Consider the following 17,031-nt stretch of genomic DNA (forward strand, 5'->3'; position numbering starts at 1 on the left):
TTTATTTATTTAAAAAACATGTAGGCCTAAGCCTATTTCAAGAAAAAGTTTACAAATGCCAGTGTCATTTTTGATGTTCCGGTTAAAATACATGTCAATAAAGTGAGTATTGGCAGAACTGGTAGTCATTTTCATGTTATCAGCCTCTGCTGAAAGTAACTAAAAGTAATCAAACTTAGTTACTTTTAAAAGCAAGTAGTCAGTAACTTAACTGAGTTACTTTTTAAAGAAGTAGTCAGTAGTCAGTAGTCGGATTACTGTTTCAAAGTAACTATGGCAACACTGGTTACACATCTTACAAAGCTCTGGTTTGACTAGAAATATACCTCTCGTCCTCAACATAGTATCTATAAATAATGAACAGTTTGCTTGCCATTTTCCATTCTGTCCATATGGTATTTGTAATGATGACTATCCCACATCTTCCTCATGTTATTGTACTGGCCAGCTGTCCTAATAATAGCTGGGAATAATAGCTTTGTTCATATTGTAAGCAGTGGTTTCAAAGAACGGGGAAAAGAGGAAATCATTATGAAATTACAATTCGCTGCAATTTCCAGACAACAGTTCAACGTCATCAGATGAACAGTCACTGTAATGATGCGCAAACAGTACAGCTTGTTTTGTTACAGAGCTGTCAATTCCAGGTTCAGAATGTAAAAGTCCTCACCAGGATTTTGCTCAGGCTTCCTGGATTGTGTTGATTCCACTAATTTTTACCTAGATTGCACTAATTAGAAAATCCAGCAAGCTTGAGCAAAATCCTGGTGAGGACTTTTACTTTCTGAACCTGGAATTGACACCTCTGGTTTCGTAATTTAATTGGAACTCCGTAACATTCTGCTCCCAACTGATTGTTCATTCTCTCTTTTAATTATAAGTTTTCATAGGAGCTAGGAGTACACGTTAATTGTGGTGAACCTGTAGTTTCACGGCAAGTAGTTTACATGTGTAATACCTCACAAATAACAGCAGATGGTGGACTAATACTAATGGTTTGCTTACACTGTAAGGGTTTAGACAAGGCGCATTGGGTTTAGGGTATATGAGGGAACGCATTCGTGTTTATATGGCTACAGTCTAGAAGGAAAAAAATAACTAGCAAAAAAAACCAGGAAGTGAAAATTATACATTTAAATGTAAACCGGTGCTCACTGCGTATGTCAACAGCTGTTTTAATTAATGTGTGGTCGATCACTGGAACTAGTTCGTTGTCTTTTAAAACCATATAAAAGGTGAAGTGGCGTGTTGAGCTTGCAAAAAAAGAGAGTTTGCGATAAGTTCGTGTTGGATCCGTGACAAGTTTTTAAACTGCACGCGGCACTGAGCAGCGAATCTTCCGATGAACACGGAACACAAGCAGGAGTGCGGGGAGGGGCGGCAGCTCCACTTTACTATCCGGCTGGGAAATGCAGCTAGTTCATTCTGCTTGCAGTAGACCTCGCTGTGCATACGCGTGTCTGGCAGTTTGTTTCATTTAGCCAGCTACCAATGAGCAGAACTGTCGAGTCTGCATTTATATCATACAACACTGCGGTTGATTGTCTTGCCTGAGGAAAAGCACCACTCCACGGGCTCTTCTCAAAACAAAGACTTTTCCATTTACACGTGCGGTATTTTACTTTGGCTTAAAGTTCAGGTACTTTTCAGAGGAGGTAATCAGCAAGTGATCTGCTGTCGTCGAGCTGTCGCACCTGAAGAGTTGGGTTCATCCAGGAGTTTGTGAGCTAGGTCCTCTGCGCGAGATTTGGGAATAAATTGTAAACAGGTACGTCTATTCAACCTGGATTTGAAATTGTCATTTTTGTTCGCGATACATTTGAAAAAGAAAAAAGTTCACACCGGACCATTTTTTTGGTGATTTGCACGTCAGTGGTTGACCGCCCCGTTTCCCTGTTTTTTTTTTTTTTTGGTTTCAGATTGAGCTCATTAAGATTTACATGTTGATGTATCTTCTCCAGTTTATCTGAGTTTGTTCCGTGATTACGCCTTCCTAAAGCACCAGGCTCAACGGCAAAGTTGTATGGTCGCTGTCATTGTTTCAGTTGGGTAGAAACGTTCTTTACGAAATCTGCTGTTCTAAGTCTCAGCAAACAATGTTCACTGAGCTTCTGGGAAAGTGCTTCTAGGGGCACCTGCGAAAACAAACCCATCACAAGTGCAAACTAACCGAAGCAGAGGTTGAGGATTGTTTTACCACATCACACAGTCAGACCGCATTGCCAATGATGACATTAGAATTAGTGAATTGAGCTCTTGCTGAAATTAAATGCCTTTTTCAGACAGACGTCTTGGGAAATACTCTGCAAAAAAATTACAAATGTTTCATTAAGACTAATAACTTTTCCCTGAAGGCATCCCTACAACTGGGTGTGTGCATGTGTTCTGTCAGGTGTGTGTGTGTGTGTGTGAGAGAGAGTGAGAAACCAGTGTGTGATAATTTGCATCGCGTGTCCTGGAGCTCTCAGGCCCACAGGGCCTTCCTCCACTGTGCTTACTGAAAAGAAGCACGACCTCTTTTCAAGCTGAAATGCCTCGTGACGTTTGGTCTTAAAATTCCATTAAACCAGAGTCGCTAAAGGCTGTCATGAGAGGCAGACATGTCGTCTGGTCTGACAGTGATCTGATTTTTATTACCCTGAGTCTGGATGTTACTGGAAGGATTCAGCTGAATTGCGTCCCTGTTTCAGCAACAAAGGTAAAGAATGCTGATGGCACGGCAGATAGAGCTCGAAACGTACGCGTGTGTTCGTGTGTGCACATACACACCCCTCTGTAAACGACTTTTAGACATTCTTCTAAATGCAGAAGGAGCTCAGACAAGCCCCAGCAGAGTCATGGAGTGCTGGGCTTGTTTAGGTCTTCCTGCCTGCCTTGTTTATTCGGATGTAAAGGAAGAGGGGACACAGAGGACTCTCTGTTGGCAGGTATTTAAGCATTTAAGTTGTGTGGAACTGGGTGAGGCTTTGCCTGTCACAGAATGTCTTACCAAGGAGATGAGCACAGGGATCCTCAGCTAACAGAGACAGGGGATTTTAAAGCCGCCTACCTATGGTGCTTGCGTCCCTGAACAGAGGGAATTGGAGAGATTTCGGGAGATTGTAGGCAAGCTTCTATACCCTGGTTACCAAGCAATTCCTCAAACACACAATTGTTGTGGTTGCTTGACAATCTTAGGAATATTACACCAAGCTAACAACTCAGTTTTCACGGCGAAAGTCTGCTCAGAAGCACTTTGTGTTTATGAACACTTCGGCATCCATTGTGGCAGCCTGTCTTCTGCGGCACCTTCACACAGCTCCTCATGTCCTCTTCAGTCTCTCTGGAATGTTTACAGAGGGTTCCCAGTATGCCTGTGCCTCCAAGACCTCGTTTATGGGAAATCCAGTTTGCACACGGTGTTCATTGCAAGGAGGGTCACGAAACATGAACCTGCCCAATCTGAGGTCTGAAGGCCCAGATGTCGCGAGGGACCGTCGGTGAGGTCAAAGTTCACTAATACACTCTGTTAATGTTAGACGAGAAGCGGAGTGTAAACCTGACCTGAAAAGCAAGCCCACCCGTCCCACGCACACCCCTGTCCCAACCCCTCGTTCCTGCGTGGTGACAGTAATGGTGACTTGGCTGGGAGACGCTGAACTGTAAATATTTACTCCGGCTGAAGAGGGGAGGCATGGCGGCCTAATGTCGCTTTCCAGACATGCTGAAGCACTTACAGGCCCGGTGTGGAGTACATACAGCGGGGCTTTACGGGGAGCAAGCAGGGCGACGCGGTTAATGTCGTTGCTTGGCTACTCGGCCACGTCCTATGGTGTCCCATCTGCGTGGTTAGTCATCTCAGGAGGAGCTCTCCTGTTGCACAGTGGTAAGAGCTGTACAGTAATTTCCCACAGTTAGTTACCCACACTTCCGTTTCTTCAGTCCATTGGGTCAAAAATGAGAAGTCTACTACAAGTGACCTTAAAATTTGACCATGCTTTTATCACACTACCATAGCTGTTGCTCTTCCTTTTTCTGCAGGATGTTTCAGGCATCTGCCGTTAATCTGACCCAAGTAGTGCGTAATAAACAGGGCGGCTTGCACACGTGTGCTTTCTGGGATCTTCCAGTTCCACTTCTTCTGCTCGGAGGAACAGATATTCCACAGCAGGAACACTCAGCAGAGCAGTGCTGATGAGACTCAGGCTCTTCACTGTGTTGACAGAGCATGAGTAGGTGGAAAGACATGGAGGATCCGTTAAGCCAGTAATTCTTGCCAGTGTTTACTAGTGCATCACTCCAGTAGCCCAGCTGCTGGGGTTCCCAGTTCTGGACTTTCTCAGTTCCACTCTCCCTCTCTCTACTGAGAAGGGTTTTTTTTAACCATTGCAGGCCTGTTAGTCTTTAACATTCTTGGCTCAGACCCCTCTCCTTTTTGCTTACCACACCCCCCCCCCCTCAGCCCCCCACTTTGCTTAGCTAAACTTCAACCTTCCAGATGGTGTCGGGTCTCAGGACACCCCATCCCCACAAACAGAGCCCCGCCCTGCCCTCTCTCACCCCTCCTCTCTGGACTGTTTTGAAGTAGTTTCAATTTTTCCGCCTCGAGTAAATTAAGTCTCAGCCTAGAGTCAGCTGGGATCGCCATCACTGAAAACCAATGAACTGGAATGCCTGGATCTGTCTTAACACAGGCCAGGCCTGAGCGCCTCCAAACCTACTCCAGTTGAATTGTGTGTGTGTGTGTGTGTGTGTGTGTTGCTGCATCTGACAGGCTGAGATTAGGGTTATACCTAGGGCCGTTATCTCTCTCCCTCTCTTCTGGTAGCTTGACAGTTCCCATTACAGTAGTGCAGCATGCTTGAGCACTGCACGCGTGGTGAAATAAAACAGGAAAGAACAGAGGACTCTGCCTCCAGAGAGATCGTCATAGCGCCTGCACAAGACCCCATGAAACGCCCGTCCCCTTGCCATGGCCGGATCGTTTTCGCCAGGACATTTTAAAGTTTAAACTTCCAAGTCCTGCCTCGGGGGCGTGTCTGGTCGGCGTGTGGCCGATCCTGTGGGCCGATAGGGCCGTGCCTGCCCCGCCCTTCCGATCTCGGGGCGGTTTTGGAGGGGGGGGGGCACTGTGCTGCGTGGGTGTGTTTATTCAGGCTTTCATTACGGCCTCTGGCGCAAGAACAAATATGGGGTGTTGCAATGGTCTTAAGTTCCCCCTCCTGCCAGCGGGTACCTGTTCTCGTGGTTTTATGACTCTGACCACATTTATGCTTGTGTAGTCCAAACAGGATTGGAAAGGAAACGTTGTTTTGTGTTTTAATTTCTCCAGTGAATTGCTATGCCCCTCTTGTGTGGTCAGCGACCAGTGAGCAGGAAGTCAGGCACAAAGGGAAAAGCTGATCCAGAAACACACTTCCCCTGATTTCTCTCTTTATCCCTCTGTCTCTCTCCCCCTCCTTTTCACTCTTTCTCTCTCTCTTCTCTCACTCCCCTCTCTTTCTGCTGACACTCTGAATGTGCCACTGTTGCGTCCCGTGCAGAAAGCCTGTCCTGTGAGAGATGAGGCAGAGACAGCCCTGCTATATAACACAGCCAGAAATAACGAGGCATTCCTCTCTGAAGTCAGCACTGCAGTGTGGGAGATGATGTAACTGAAAACACATTAGTAATCCACACTCAGAATGGGAGTGCTCAGCGCTTGTGCATTGTACCCTGCCGAGAGGCTTAACGGGGCTGTTAGTGTTTATGGAGCGTTAGTGTGTATGTATGTTAGTGTGTATGTGCTGTTTGTTTTGTTTCAGATCCTGTGAACAGTGCTCACAACTCAGAACAGAGAACAGATCCACGTGGCCCTCCAGCTGCCATGACAACACCCCTAAAACCCTAAAACTCCCTTAACTAAACTCAGCTTGTCTCCTGTGCAGGCCTCTCTGTCTACAGTTTCTCTGGACCAATAAAAGTTGAGCAGGCCGCTCACACAGGCAGACGTGACTCATCCACAGGCAGAGCACCTGCGACTCTCAAACCCACTTCTTGCCAAAGTTCCACTTCGAATGAGCCATTTTGAAAAACAGTGCAGTGAAAACACCCACCTGCGTGTGTTTGGTGAGGAGAGGGGTGAAGGGGGTGGAGAAGGGGGCGGGGTTTTAAAAGTACCACAGTGCTGCTGCTCGGAGCACATTCCTGGTGGAGCGTAGGGTGTAGTGAGCGTGGGGTTCGTCAGACCCTGATGATGTGTGGTGAACCTTAGCTCTGCCTGGTTGGACACACACACTCACACTTGTGTATGCAAAAAGGGATGTTGTGCTCCAATGTACCAGTACTGTAGAATCTGAACTGAGACTGTATGTGAAGCAGATGGTGTGTGTGATGTACGACAGGTGAGAGAGAGAGAGAGAGAGAGAGAGAGAGAGAGAGAGAGAGAGAGAGAGAGAGAGAGAGAGAGAGAGAGAGAGAGAGAGAGAGAGAGAGAGAGAGAGAGAGTGTGTGTGTGTGTGAGAGAGAGGTACTTTTAGGCACTGTCTGGTGTGTAATGCTCAATTTCTCCCTCTCCACGTCCTGTCACTCTTCTCATCGCCCATATTACATGGACCACTGCGTCTCTTGGGCAGTCCCTTTAACTGACAGAGAAGACAGACTTCACAAACGCCTGAGGTCCTCTGTCAACCATACACCAGCTGGGTGCTGACATATGTCTCTCTCACACACACACACATGCACAAATTATCTGTCTGTGTGTGTGTCACTCTCATACACACACACACACACACACACAGATTATCTGTCTCTGTGTGTGTGTCTCTCTCATACATACACACACACACACACACACACACACACACACACACACACACACATTGTCTATCTCTCCCTCTAAGATCTCTGTGTTTCTAGGCAGATACATTTCTTTATGTGGTATTCACCCTCTGGCACCTCACAGGGATCTCTCCTCTTCTCTGTACATAGTTGTAATTCCACTTTCATTTGAGGTGTGTCTTTTCCTTGATATATTTTCATCTCTTTCACTCTTTCTCTGGTCTCCTGCATTAATGGCAGACTTGGATTTTGTAAATATATTTTTCAGAGGTCCTCCAGCAGGTTTTTTTATATGCTATTTCTGATGGAATCAAAGAAGCTTTGTCTTGTTTATAGTGCTATGGTGGTTGTTTGTATACAGGGCTATGGAGGTTATTTACAAGGCTGTAGGGGTTGTTTGTTTACAGGGTTGTGGTGGTTGGTTGTTTACAAGGTTATTACAGGGACAGATTTGCATGATGGTGCGGATTTGGTTACATTAATTTAGGCAATTGACACCCCAGCACTGGGTTGTTAGTCAAGACCTAATTTGTGCGTGTTAAGTAAAGTATGATTTTTAAAGTAAAATATGATTTTCTGTCAACACACAGAACCACACTGTGATGTAGAGATGTTCAGCATGTTGTCAGAGATGCAATGCAGAGTAGGTGTGTGTTTGTGCCTGACTTAAGGGCTCATCCACGGTTGGAGGAGCCATGTTTGTGGAGAGATGTGTGCACCTTGCGGCCGCAGTCGGATGTGAGAGGACGCGGTTCTGCAGCAGGGCTCCTGTCAGAGAGACTCACTTTGTGCTGATTCACTGGAGCCAGTGAGCTGAGCTGATAGGGTCTTACCCTGTTACCCAACCAGCCCTCCCTCGCTCTTTCTCTGATGCACTCATTTAGGCCTAAGTGGTTAATGTGTGCTGGCTAGCTCTCTTTTGTGACCTGAGGCCTTTGCATGAAAGGAGAATGATGAATGAACATCAAAAAAGTTCATTCAGTTGCTATTAGTTGTCATTGGTCGAACAGTAGTTTGAATAGCATGTTTCATATTTGTAGTTTGGCTAGTTGTAGTTTGGGTAATTGGAGTTTGCCTAGTCCTTTAGCTAGTTGTCCTCCAGTTAGCAGTAGTTTGGCTAGTTGTCCTCTGTGTAGCTGTAGTTTGGCTAGTTGTCCTCCGTGTAGCTGTAGTTTGGCTAGCTGTCCTCCGTGTAGCTGTAGTTTGGCTAGCTGTCCTCCGTGTAGCTGTAGTTTGGCTAGCTGTCCTCCGTGTAGCTGTAGTTTGGCTAGCTGTCCTCCGTGTAGCTGTAGTTTGGCTAGCTGTTGTGTAGCTAACAACAGTTCCACCCAGTGTGGTTTCCCTGCAGTAGAAGTGCTGAACTGCAGAGGAGAGGCTGACCTGCCTCAAATGCTTAAATAATGCTTCACCTCTGACACGAGCGCACGTCTGTTTGACGGGACGCTAAGCTCATAAAGCACTGCGGTTTAGCCCACAGCAACACGCTAACTCCCCTCCTTTATACACACACTAAACGAAGTTTACAGGGGCTGGCTGCTACTTATCGCACTGGGTGGCCTCCGGATGCAAGAGGAAAGCAAGCGTCGCATGTGTGTGTGCATGTCCACTGTCTAGAGGCAGAAACCGGTCCTGTTGGTAGTCCAACGGCACCCCCGAGCCGACCGTATTTGTCCTGACTATGGACCGCACTAACTCATAACACCCCCATGGGCGTAATGCAGGCAACTGTAAAAAAAGTAGAAGAGACTTGGCAAGCTGCCATGTGATGTGCCTGCTCTGCTAATAACGGCGTGTGCAACAAATCCAAAAAGCCAGAGAGCTTTGGAGCTGTTAGCCGTTGCAGGGAATGCATTCAGGAAACACGTTGGGGCGGCTTCCAGCGGACAAACGAGCACCAGGCTGATTCCAGTAAGTGGGAGGATATGAATGGGGTACAGTGCACTCTCAGGATGTTACACGGTTGGCCGTCACTGAGACAGAGCTTCCTGTCTTTCTAAAACGGGGTCAAGGGTCAGAGGTCAGGGACACCCAGGGGGCCCAGTGCACCCACGGGCAGGGTATTTACATGAAACCGCTATGTCTGGAGACTGGAGCTCACCGCATCACGGAGCTCCTCCTCCGTTTAGCTTTCAAGCCACTGCAAACTTTTCAAAGCGCCCTAGGCCCTTCCTATCACTGCAGTGATTACACTGTTATGTAAAAAAAAAAGATTGCCAAATTGCTGATATGCCCAGCGGCTTTACAGATGACTCACATCTTCGATTTCTCTCCTTGTTCGGGAAAAAAACAAGATCCATTTCCAAATGAGGCATGTCCTTTTTTTCATGTAGCTGTTCTGTTTTGTAGCCTTTATAGGTAATGGCAGAATGAACACAGCAGACTCTGAGGTGGTTTTAGAGTTATGTGTGTGTCTAATCATAGCTCTATCATGACTTGTGAGGACCACCGAGGGCCTCCTAGGATCAGCTCTGTGAGGTCACATGGCCGCTCGTGTTTTGGGTCCGTATTGGGCCTCCTGCATGTCGTTCCTGGGGGCGGAACTTCGCTTAGCTCCACCTACCACTCCACATTAACATACCCTTTTCCATACAGGTAATGCGTGTAATGCCATGTTATCAGGACTGGAGGTGTCTCATGACACTCTGCTCATGAAATCATAACTTGTGGTGGTCGTGCCCGACCTCTCTGCTGACCCAGCGTTGAGTGCCATGCAGCGAGCACAGTGGTGCAGACCTCTGCTCCGCCCTGCTTCCTGTTACCTCACTTCCTCTTCCCCTGCTCCCTTCTCCTACACTCCCCTCACACCTTTCAGCTTTCTCCTCTCTCTTCCTTTCACTCTCACAGACTTCTCGCCCTTTCACCCTGCTTTACTATCATCTTTCTTTTCTCTTCCTCCTCTCACACTCCCACTCTTTCTCCGGGCCTCCTGGAGGGCGAGCTATTATATGCGGGCTCCCAGATGAGGCCCGTTAACCCGTGCTCTGTGCAGCAGGAATCCAGCAAGCCCGAGCTAACCCTCCCCGTTCCGCTCATGACACACCCCCTCTGCCTGCCCCCCATCTCCCGAGCCCCTCCAGACTCCAGCAGGCCCTCACACGCTCTGTGCGCTGAACAGGCGTGCCTCGTGGCCGGCGGGCGTGGGGACGGATGCGGACGTGCAGGCACAAGTGCTGGTGGTGAAAGAGCGAGTATGTCTCGCGGTGGAACTGCGGACGGATCTTGGGCGTGTGCAATGCTGCACTGTGCTTTTGCTTCCAGTTCATGCTTAATAGAAGAATAGTAAGGCAAGAGTCTCTCTCTCTCTCTCTCTCTCTCTCTCTCTCTCTCTCTGTCTCTCTCTCTCTCTCTCTCTGTCTCTCTCGGCTATGATGGTAATATGAGAGGCTGAGATTAGTGGGAAGGCTGTCTTGGGACCTCTGTCCTGAGAAGGACTGAACTGGAAAAGAATGATTGTGCGCAGTTGTGTGCTCTTCACAAAGGTTTTATTTTCCAAACAGCGAGAGTAGATGGTTCAGTCCAGTTAGCAGGGAAATGGCTGTTACCTTAATCAGAGCACAAACTGTGACCTCTCCTAAAGCCAGGTGTTTTCCTCTCTCTACAGTGAAATGATTTGAGTGGAAGGAAGTAACCTGGGAATTCCACGCTATTTGGCACTTTAGGGAGCGCTGTTTTCTGCTGAGGTGATTCCTGCATCTGTGCTGAAAGGGCTGAGAGGTGATGGATGGGCTGGAGGCGCTGCAGGGCTCGGCGTCCGAGTCCAAGGCGGAGCGCATCGCCCGCTACAAGGCGGAGAGACGGCGGGAGCTAGCAGAGCGCTACGCCAGCCTGGAAGACCCCTCGTCTAAGTACGCCCGGAGAGAGAAGCGGCGGGACAGCCCAGAGGCCCTCCAGCTGAAGTCCGACGAGACGGCTACCTCGTTCACGCGAAGCCGGCCCACCAAAGCCAGCACTGTGGCCGGTGAGAAGGAATCGTGGAGCGGAGCCGACGGCAAAGAGGAGACCTGCCTCGTGACGGACCGATCACCTGCCCTCGTCCACAGAGGCACGGGTGACCAGGCAGCAGGGGAACCGAAACGCCGCCACTGGTGAGTTTGGCCGTCCCGCTCCGTGCCGACCCCTGTCGACCTCCTGCTTGCTTTCAACTTTTCTGAGCCAATGCGGCTGCAGGTCATGTGGGGGTTATGGGGGGTGTTGGTGGGGGGGATCAAACAGGCCACATGTGCTCTGTTGTTATGACACCTGAACCGTTTGTTTTGCCATTACTGAGTTTCAACCATGTGACCATGGTGGTTCTTGCGACCATGCTGATTTTAAACAAACGTTTGCAGATCCTCCTCTCACGCAGGGGTGGAGGAGAGACGGGCTGAAGCTCTTCTCCTCTCGCTTGGGGTCCCCTCTCTTCCTTGACAAGCGGAGCAATTTGCACGGTCATCCACTTGTCATGTGGCGCCATGGTTTCTGAGCTCAGCGTCACCGCGAAGGAACCGCCTGTACATTGATATTTTCAAGCACCATAATTCGCTCACCGACACCACTTTTTTTCCTTTCCCATAATTCTCCAATTTCCTCGCACTTAATTAAACTGACTCAAGCTCTGTGATGTGGGTGTAGTATAGGCTGAAAAACAGAGGTGTCAAATTTATGGCTCGTGTGCGCTAAGTGCATGCCATGATCGTTCTGTGATCCTGTGGGCACACCAAGGTAATCGGAGAGCCTGTACGCTTGGCACTCCACTGCTATTCTGGGAGCGACCTGCCCATCCTGCCGCCACACATTTGTTTGGCCATGCAGGGCAGATCTGGCCTGAGCTCACATCATACGTCGTGACTGAGCGGGCAGACCGCTGGCTCCGGTGTCAGGGCAGCCCAGTTCGCCGGAGTCTCACCATTTGAATTAGGTTAGGGATGTGCCCGGCAGTTGGAGACGCTCTTTGAATACTCGGAGCAGTCAGCCATCACAGAAGTCAAATTCACATTTGAGCCTTCGAACAGCCCTCCAGGCAGCTTTACAGCCTTTGTGTGTTTTCCCCCAGCATGCAATTCCTGTTCGGATAATAGGGGGCAGAAGGAAAGCTAGTGACTGAGACTGTAAGGGGTAAAATTTGTCTTGCTGAGATAATGATCAAGGGTTGCAGGACGACTGTCTTGAATCAACTGATACAAAGGAAAAGAAACCCGTGCACTTCATTCTGGATAAATGAATTGAGTTCTATGTGCTAAAATAGTTCTACTGTTTTAAAAATAGTTAAATTTAAGATATTAGGACAGCGAAGGCAAAAACTTTTGACGTTCGCTTGGAGTGAGATTTTAACCTGGAGGAGGTGGCGAGTGTAAAGTGTAAATTGTTGTGCGGGGGGGGGGGGGGGGGTGTCGAACGCAAGTTGTTGAGCGGAGGGGGGAGACGGGGACGTAACGTAACATAGCGTAAAATGGATGTGTGTGTTCTCAATGCGTGAGTTGGCAACCCTGGTTATGGTGGAGTAGAAGATCAAATACTCTAGTTTCTGATATATCACAGAACGCATATTCATAAGCGTGTGCAATGATAACACTGCTGAGTGGAGATTTGAGCCTCATACCACCATCCTGATTGTAATAAGCATGAAATGCCATATGAAATATGAGATATGAAAAGAGTGTGATAGTCTGAAGATGCTGATGGTGAGTCTATATTTCTCCATCTGTTCTGGGTTTACTCAACGCAAGCCTGATGTCGTAACTCCACCTTCCTGTGTTTCAGGACTGAAGTAGCTGAACAAACCCTAATAAAAGGACTTCATTCTCTCAGTTCTTTCTGTTATGGCCAGGGCAGCTGAGATTCAAAAGTAGCTCAAATAGCAGAGAATAATGCAGAATTCGGGTCTTCTCGTGCGTTGCATTTTAGAAAAGCAAAGCAGGCAACACAGCTGTATTGACACAGAGCTGAGCTCCATACCACGTGTTGGAGCAAACCTGCAGAGAATGGGGTACCACAGGGTTATTATTTTTTTCCTGAAAATGGTTGAAAACGACACACACATACATGGCCCACCTATCTCACTAATTCTCACCCTTCAAATACAGAAGCCATTTCTTGGGCTTTTTACCCATAACACCAGACCAGCTAACTATGGGAAACACATTACCAGTCTGCCAGCCAGGATGACAGAAATGGCCATGCTATGTTTGGTCTGTTTATTTTATGCTTTGTGGCCAGTTATGTTTGCTCCTGTGTGTTGATAGCTCTGTAGTCGTAGGTGGAGCAGACTGTGTGTTCCCTGCTGACGACATCGTCCTTCCTGCTGTTTTGCCGCTGTCAAATCCTCGCTGTCAAATCCCGCCCTCCTCATTTCCTCACCCCCTCCATACTCCCGCCCCTGCCTCCTCCTGACTCCGCCCCCTACATACCCCACCCCCCTGCCAGGCCAGCTGCATTTTCTGGGCCTTATCGGCAAAGACTGCGTTTGTCGTACATGTGGAGCACGTGCATGCAGCCAATCGCAGCTGCTCCCCTCCTCTCGTCCGTCTTACGGGATATTCCCTTGCCCTCTGAGAGCGTCCTGGCCGTCCCAGTCCAAACAGATGGGCGATAGTCTCACCGTAATGGAACTTGGCAGCAGTTCGGCGATCACCCCTCTCTGCTGCACGTACCTGATGGGGTGTGCGGCTAGACACATTCTAGCATGCTTTAACATGTATCACACTGGAGCGGTTCAGCGGCCTTGGTCCCTGTGTACACACACACACACACACACACACACACACACACACACACACACCGATAAGCGCAGTGTGTACGTGTACGTCTGTGTGTGTTAGTGGGGAGAAGGCGGGCGGGAATTCCAGGTGAATTCGCTGTTGCGGCCTCTGAATTAGCTCACCACTCTTTGCCCATCTCTCTCTCTCTCTCTCTCTCTCTCTCTCTCTCTCTCTCTCTCTCTCACAGCATGCTGGGTGCGGAGGAAGTGGAGACGCCGAAGGGTAAGCCTCTTTCCTTTCACGCTCTTCAAAAGGCCCTTTGTGAGGCGCGGAGCTCTTTTCTTCCCAGTCTCTCCTCCCGCCATTGTGCTCCCACGGGCCTCCTCTCCCATTAAGTGAGCGGGACGAGGAGCGGCCCTGTGTTGCCACGCAGCCGCCGAGACAGCCGACAAATTGTGAGATGCAGGACAGAGTGAAACCAAATCCCCGTGCACACACACGTACACGCACACTCACTCACATAATACATAAACACACTAAACACACGCATGCATGCACACACACTTGGGTCCAGGACCTTGGCTGTGTCCCTATGGGTTTTGCTCATCACATCAAAGCAGTCATGGGTGAGCTGCCCAGTTATCATCAGAGACTCTGTCTCGTTGCCTTACCCTACTGTGATCAGCTCAGCTTAAATGAGTCAGATATGGTCCTTGTAGCAGGAACATTCTCATTCTGAAAAGGACGTGTTTGACCCCCCCAGAGGCAGTTCAAAGTAAGGCTTTGTCGGTAGGCCCCTCATGAATGGGCCAGCAGACCCTGGGTTTTGGCTTTACCCCCAAGCTGGGCACATCCGCTCTGGCTCTGATGGCTGTGGCCTGGACATGTGACACTGGTCGAGCATGACGGCCGACCCAGGTTCAGTGATGGGTGGATAATGTTACGCACCACAGGAGAGCAGACGTGAGAGGTGCGGGTCAGAGGACGGGGGTTGGAGGACAGGGGTCAGAGGTGAAGAATGCTAACATAATGCCTGCTGCACAAACTACTGGAAATTACCCCCCCCCCCCCCCCCCCCCCCCACACAAACCCGGTCCCCTCAGCCTCTTTCTCTCTCTCCCTCTCTCTTTCTCACAGTCTCTGTCATTTTCTATTTCTCTTTCTCTCTATCTGTCCAACTCTTACTCATTCTCTTACTCACTCTCGCTCTGGCCAGACCCCCCCCTCTTGGCAGGTCTGGGTGTGTCTTTGGAGCGTGAGCACTCGCACAGCAACCATGGGAGACCTGCCTGCAGCTCATCTGTTCCACTGCAGCCTGATTTCTGCACACACGGGTGGAAAATATCGCCTGCAGGACCAGGAATGCTAATCCAGCGCAAACCTTTTCCCAACAGATGAGGAAAGGAGAGAGAGAGAGAGGGAAGGAAAGAGACAGAATGAGAGAGAACGAGAGAAAGAGATGAAATAATAACCATAAATTGATTTGGAGGCTCAGTGCGAGAGGTTATAACAGCATCCCGCTGCTAAGGGGAGGAGAGCTGACGTTCCCACCCAGAATCCCTCCTCCCCTGCAGCTGGAGTGATAACGAGACTCACCTCTCACGACTGGTCCTCGGAGCTGCCTCCACCTCCCACTCTCATTCCACCAGAGCGTTCCTCACACACACTGTCATTACACACACACGCACGCACGCGTACACATTTGCACAAACACAAAAACACGCATACATGTGTACACACACATGCACACTCATGTACACACATTGGCACAGCCCCGGGGTGTAAGGTTTCAGTCTCTTTGTCATTTACTGCACTGCTGTGATATTTTTTACACAGACCTCCCAGTGTAGTATTTAGGTAGCGATTTAATGGCCATTGAGGCACAATCATAAATATGGAATGCGACACGCTGCTGCTCCACGGTTCTTTGTGAGAGAGACGACAGCAGAGTCTGACTGGGAAAAGAGTCCTCCGAGAGGGTCTAACAAGTGTGGGAGTTAAACACTGACCGGCTCACACAGATACAAGAGCACTAAAGCCCTGGCTCCACGGAGCCGGGTCGCCTGTGAGGCGTCGGTCATAAACCAGAACAGTTCCGGGTGTGACTCGTGGTTATTGTCCTGTCAGAAAGCTACTAAACCAAAACCACTTCTGGTTGTTGGAGTTACACTGAGGAAGCAGGTTTGGCATTTAATATGCTTTTGTGTCTGTGTGTGTTGACAGGAGCCAGCAAAGTGGGTGGCGGCCCCGAGACGAGCATGTCTGTTGACATGCCTTCTTCTAAGGTAAGCGGGGGCGAAGTTTGCCAGTGTTGTTCAGCTCTGTCGACCAGCTGACTGCTTTCCATTTTTTGACCACTGCCCATTTGCTTGTCAAAACAAACAAACTCTCGTCAAAACAACCCGGCACGGAAGACAGGAAAGTGTTACGGCTTCGAGGTGCGTGCGTATGAATGCATTCCAGCACTCATAGACCTTGGACACGTGTCTCTGAGGACATGTGAGACAAAGGACAGGCCTTTTGTCAGAGCAGCCTCGAATGTCACTGAGGTACAACAAACCTATTCAGACCTCACCATGCCTCGGAGACGTGCGTTCACCTCGGCCTACTCTGCGCCGTGCTGTTGGGAGAGGGGAGGTCCACCGGGCTGGCGAAAGTGTGCTGAGCTTTTGGGACTCCCCTTCCATTGCAGTGTGTTGTGGTGGTTTCATTCTTCCGCACATGCCAGAAAAAAGAAAAAAAAACATATAACACAAAGGATAAACCCAAACGTGAAGCAGGCGAGCTGTGTGGATTGTTTTGTCAAGGTTCGGTGTGTTTTGTCCACACTGTGAATTTGAAACAGCTTCAGAGAGAGTGATCCTTTTGTTTCACGTGACACACGGAGTAAGAGATCTGTTAAAACATGATTGTGCACGGTTCATTCCTGTCCATAGCCCTCTTCTTCCTTTCTCTTTCTATCTCTCTGTCTTTCTCTCTCCTCTCAGTTTCTCCCTCTCTGTGTCTCTTGCCCCTATAGAGCAGCTAGACCATCATTGGCTGTCTAAGCCCTACTGACCTCTCTACGCTTCCTTAAACCCCCACCCCCTGCCTCCAGTCTCATTCAGACTAAGACACCGTTTTTTTCCCAGGGTGTGTGTGGGGGAAGGCGGTGGTCTGTCCCTGGAGAACCCTACGGAGTCCTCCTTCCTTGCTTTGCTCAGCAGGGCCCTGTTAGGGTTTTATACAGCCTTAGACTCAATGGCTAATTGTGAGACGCTGAATGGGCCGTTTGGTTTTAATGTGGAAAGTCCCCACAGTTCCACTCTGTTTCCCTCTCACATGCTCTCTCTGTCCACTAGGGGCAAGAGACTGCTGAAATCTCCAAAACCCTCTCAGAAGATGCCAGTCAAGAACCAGCTTGTCACCATGCCAACCAACACAGCGAACCAATCGCCAGCGAGGAGCAGCGACCTGCGGGCAGGTAAGCTCAGGTCAGGCGTCGTGTGCTTGGACATGGAGCTGTCTGCACTTGGGCTGAGAGCTTGTGGAGCTGGTTCCACCCATCCTTCCTGGG

The 17,031-nt window shown here is 49.1% G+C and overlaps 1 protein-coding gene across 5 annotated transcripts in view; it reads left to right on the forward strand.

Annotated features, from left to right (window-relative positions):
- Nucleotides 1-17,031, forward strand: part of svild (supervillin d) — a 36,235-nt gene that overhangs the window by 2,097 nt on the left and 17,107 nt on the right. The window contains exons 1-5 of one of the 5 annotated variants that reach the window (XM_077000174.1): nt 1,150-1,768; nt 10,400-10,883; nt 13,723-13,757; nt 15,699-15,760; nt 16,817-16,938. In XM_077000174.1, coding sequence (XP_076856289.1) covers nt 10,516-10,883; nt 13,723-13,757; nt 15,699-15,760; nt 16,817-16,938 — 587 coding nt within the window. In that variant the 5' untranslated portion in view covers nt 1,150-1,768; nt 10,400-10,515. Of the gene's footprint in view, nt 1-1,149; nt 1,769-10,062; nt 10,083-10,399; nt 10,884-13,722; nt 13,758-15,698; nt 15,761-16,816; nt 16,939-17,031 lie in introns of those variants that run through there. The other 4 variants (XM_077000178.1, XM_077000179.1, XM_077000176.1 and 1 more) reach the window with 4 other exon arrangements.

This window comes from Brachyhypopomus gauderio, chromosome 3, assembly GCF_052324685.1.
Source record: "Brachyhypopomus gauderio isolate BG-103 chromosome 3, BGAUD_0.2, whole genome shotgun sequence".
Taxonomy (NCBI): domain Eukaryota; kingdom Metazoa; phylum Chordata; class Actinopteri; order Gymnotiformes; family Hypopomidae; genus Brachyhypopomus; species Brachyhypopomus gauderio.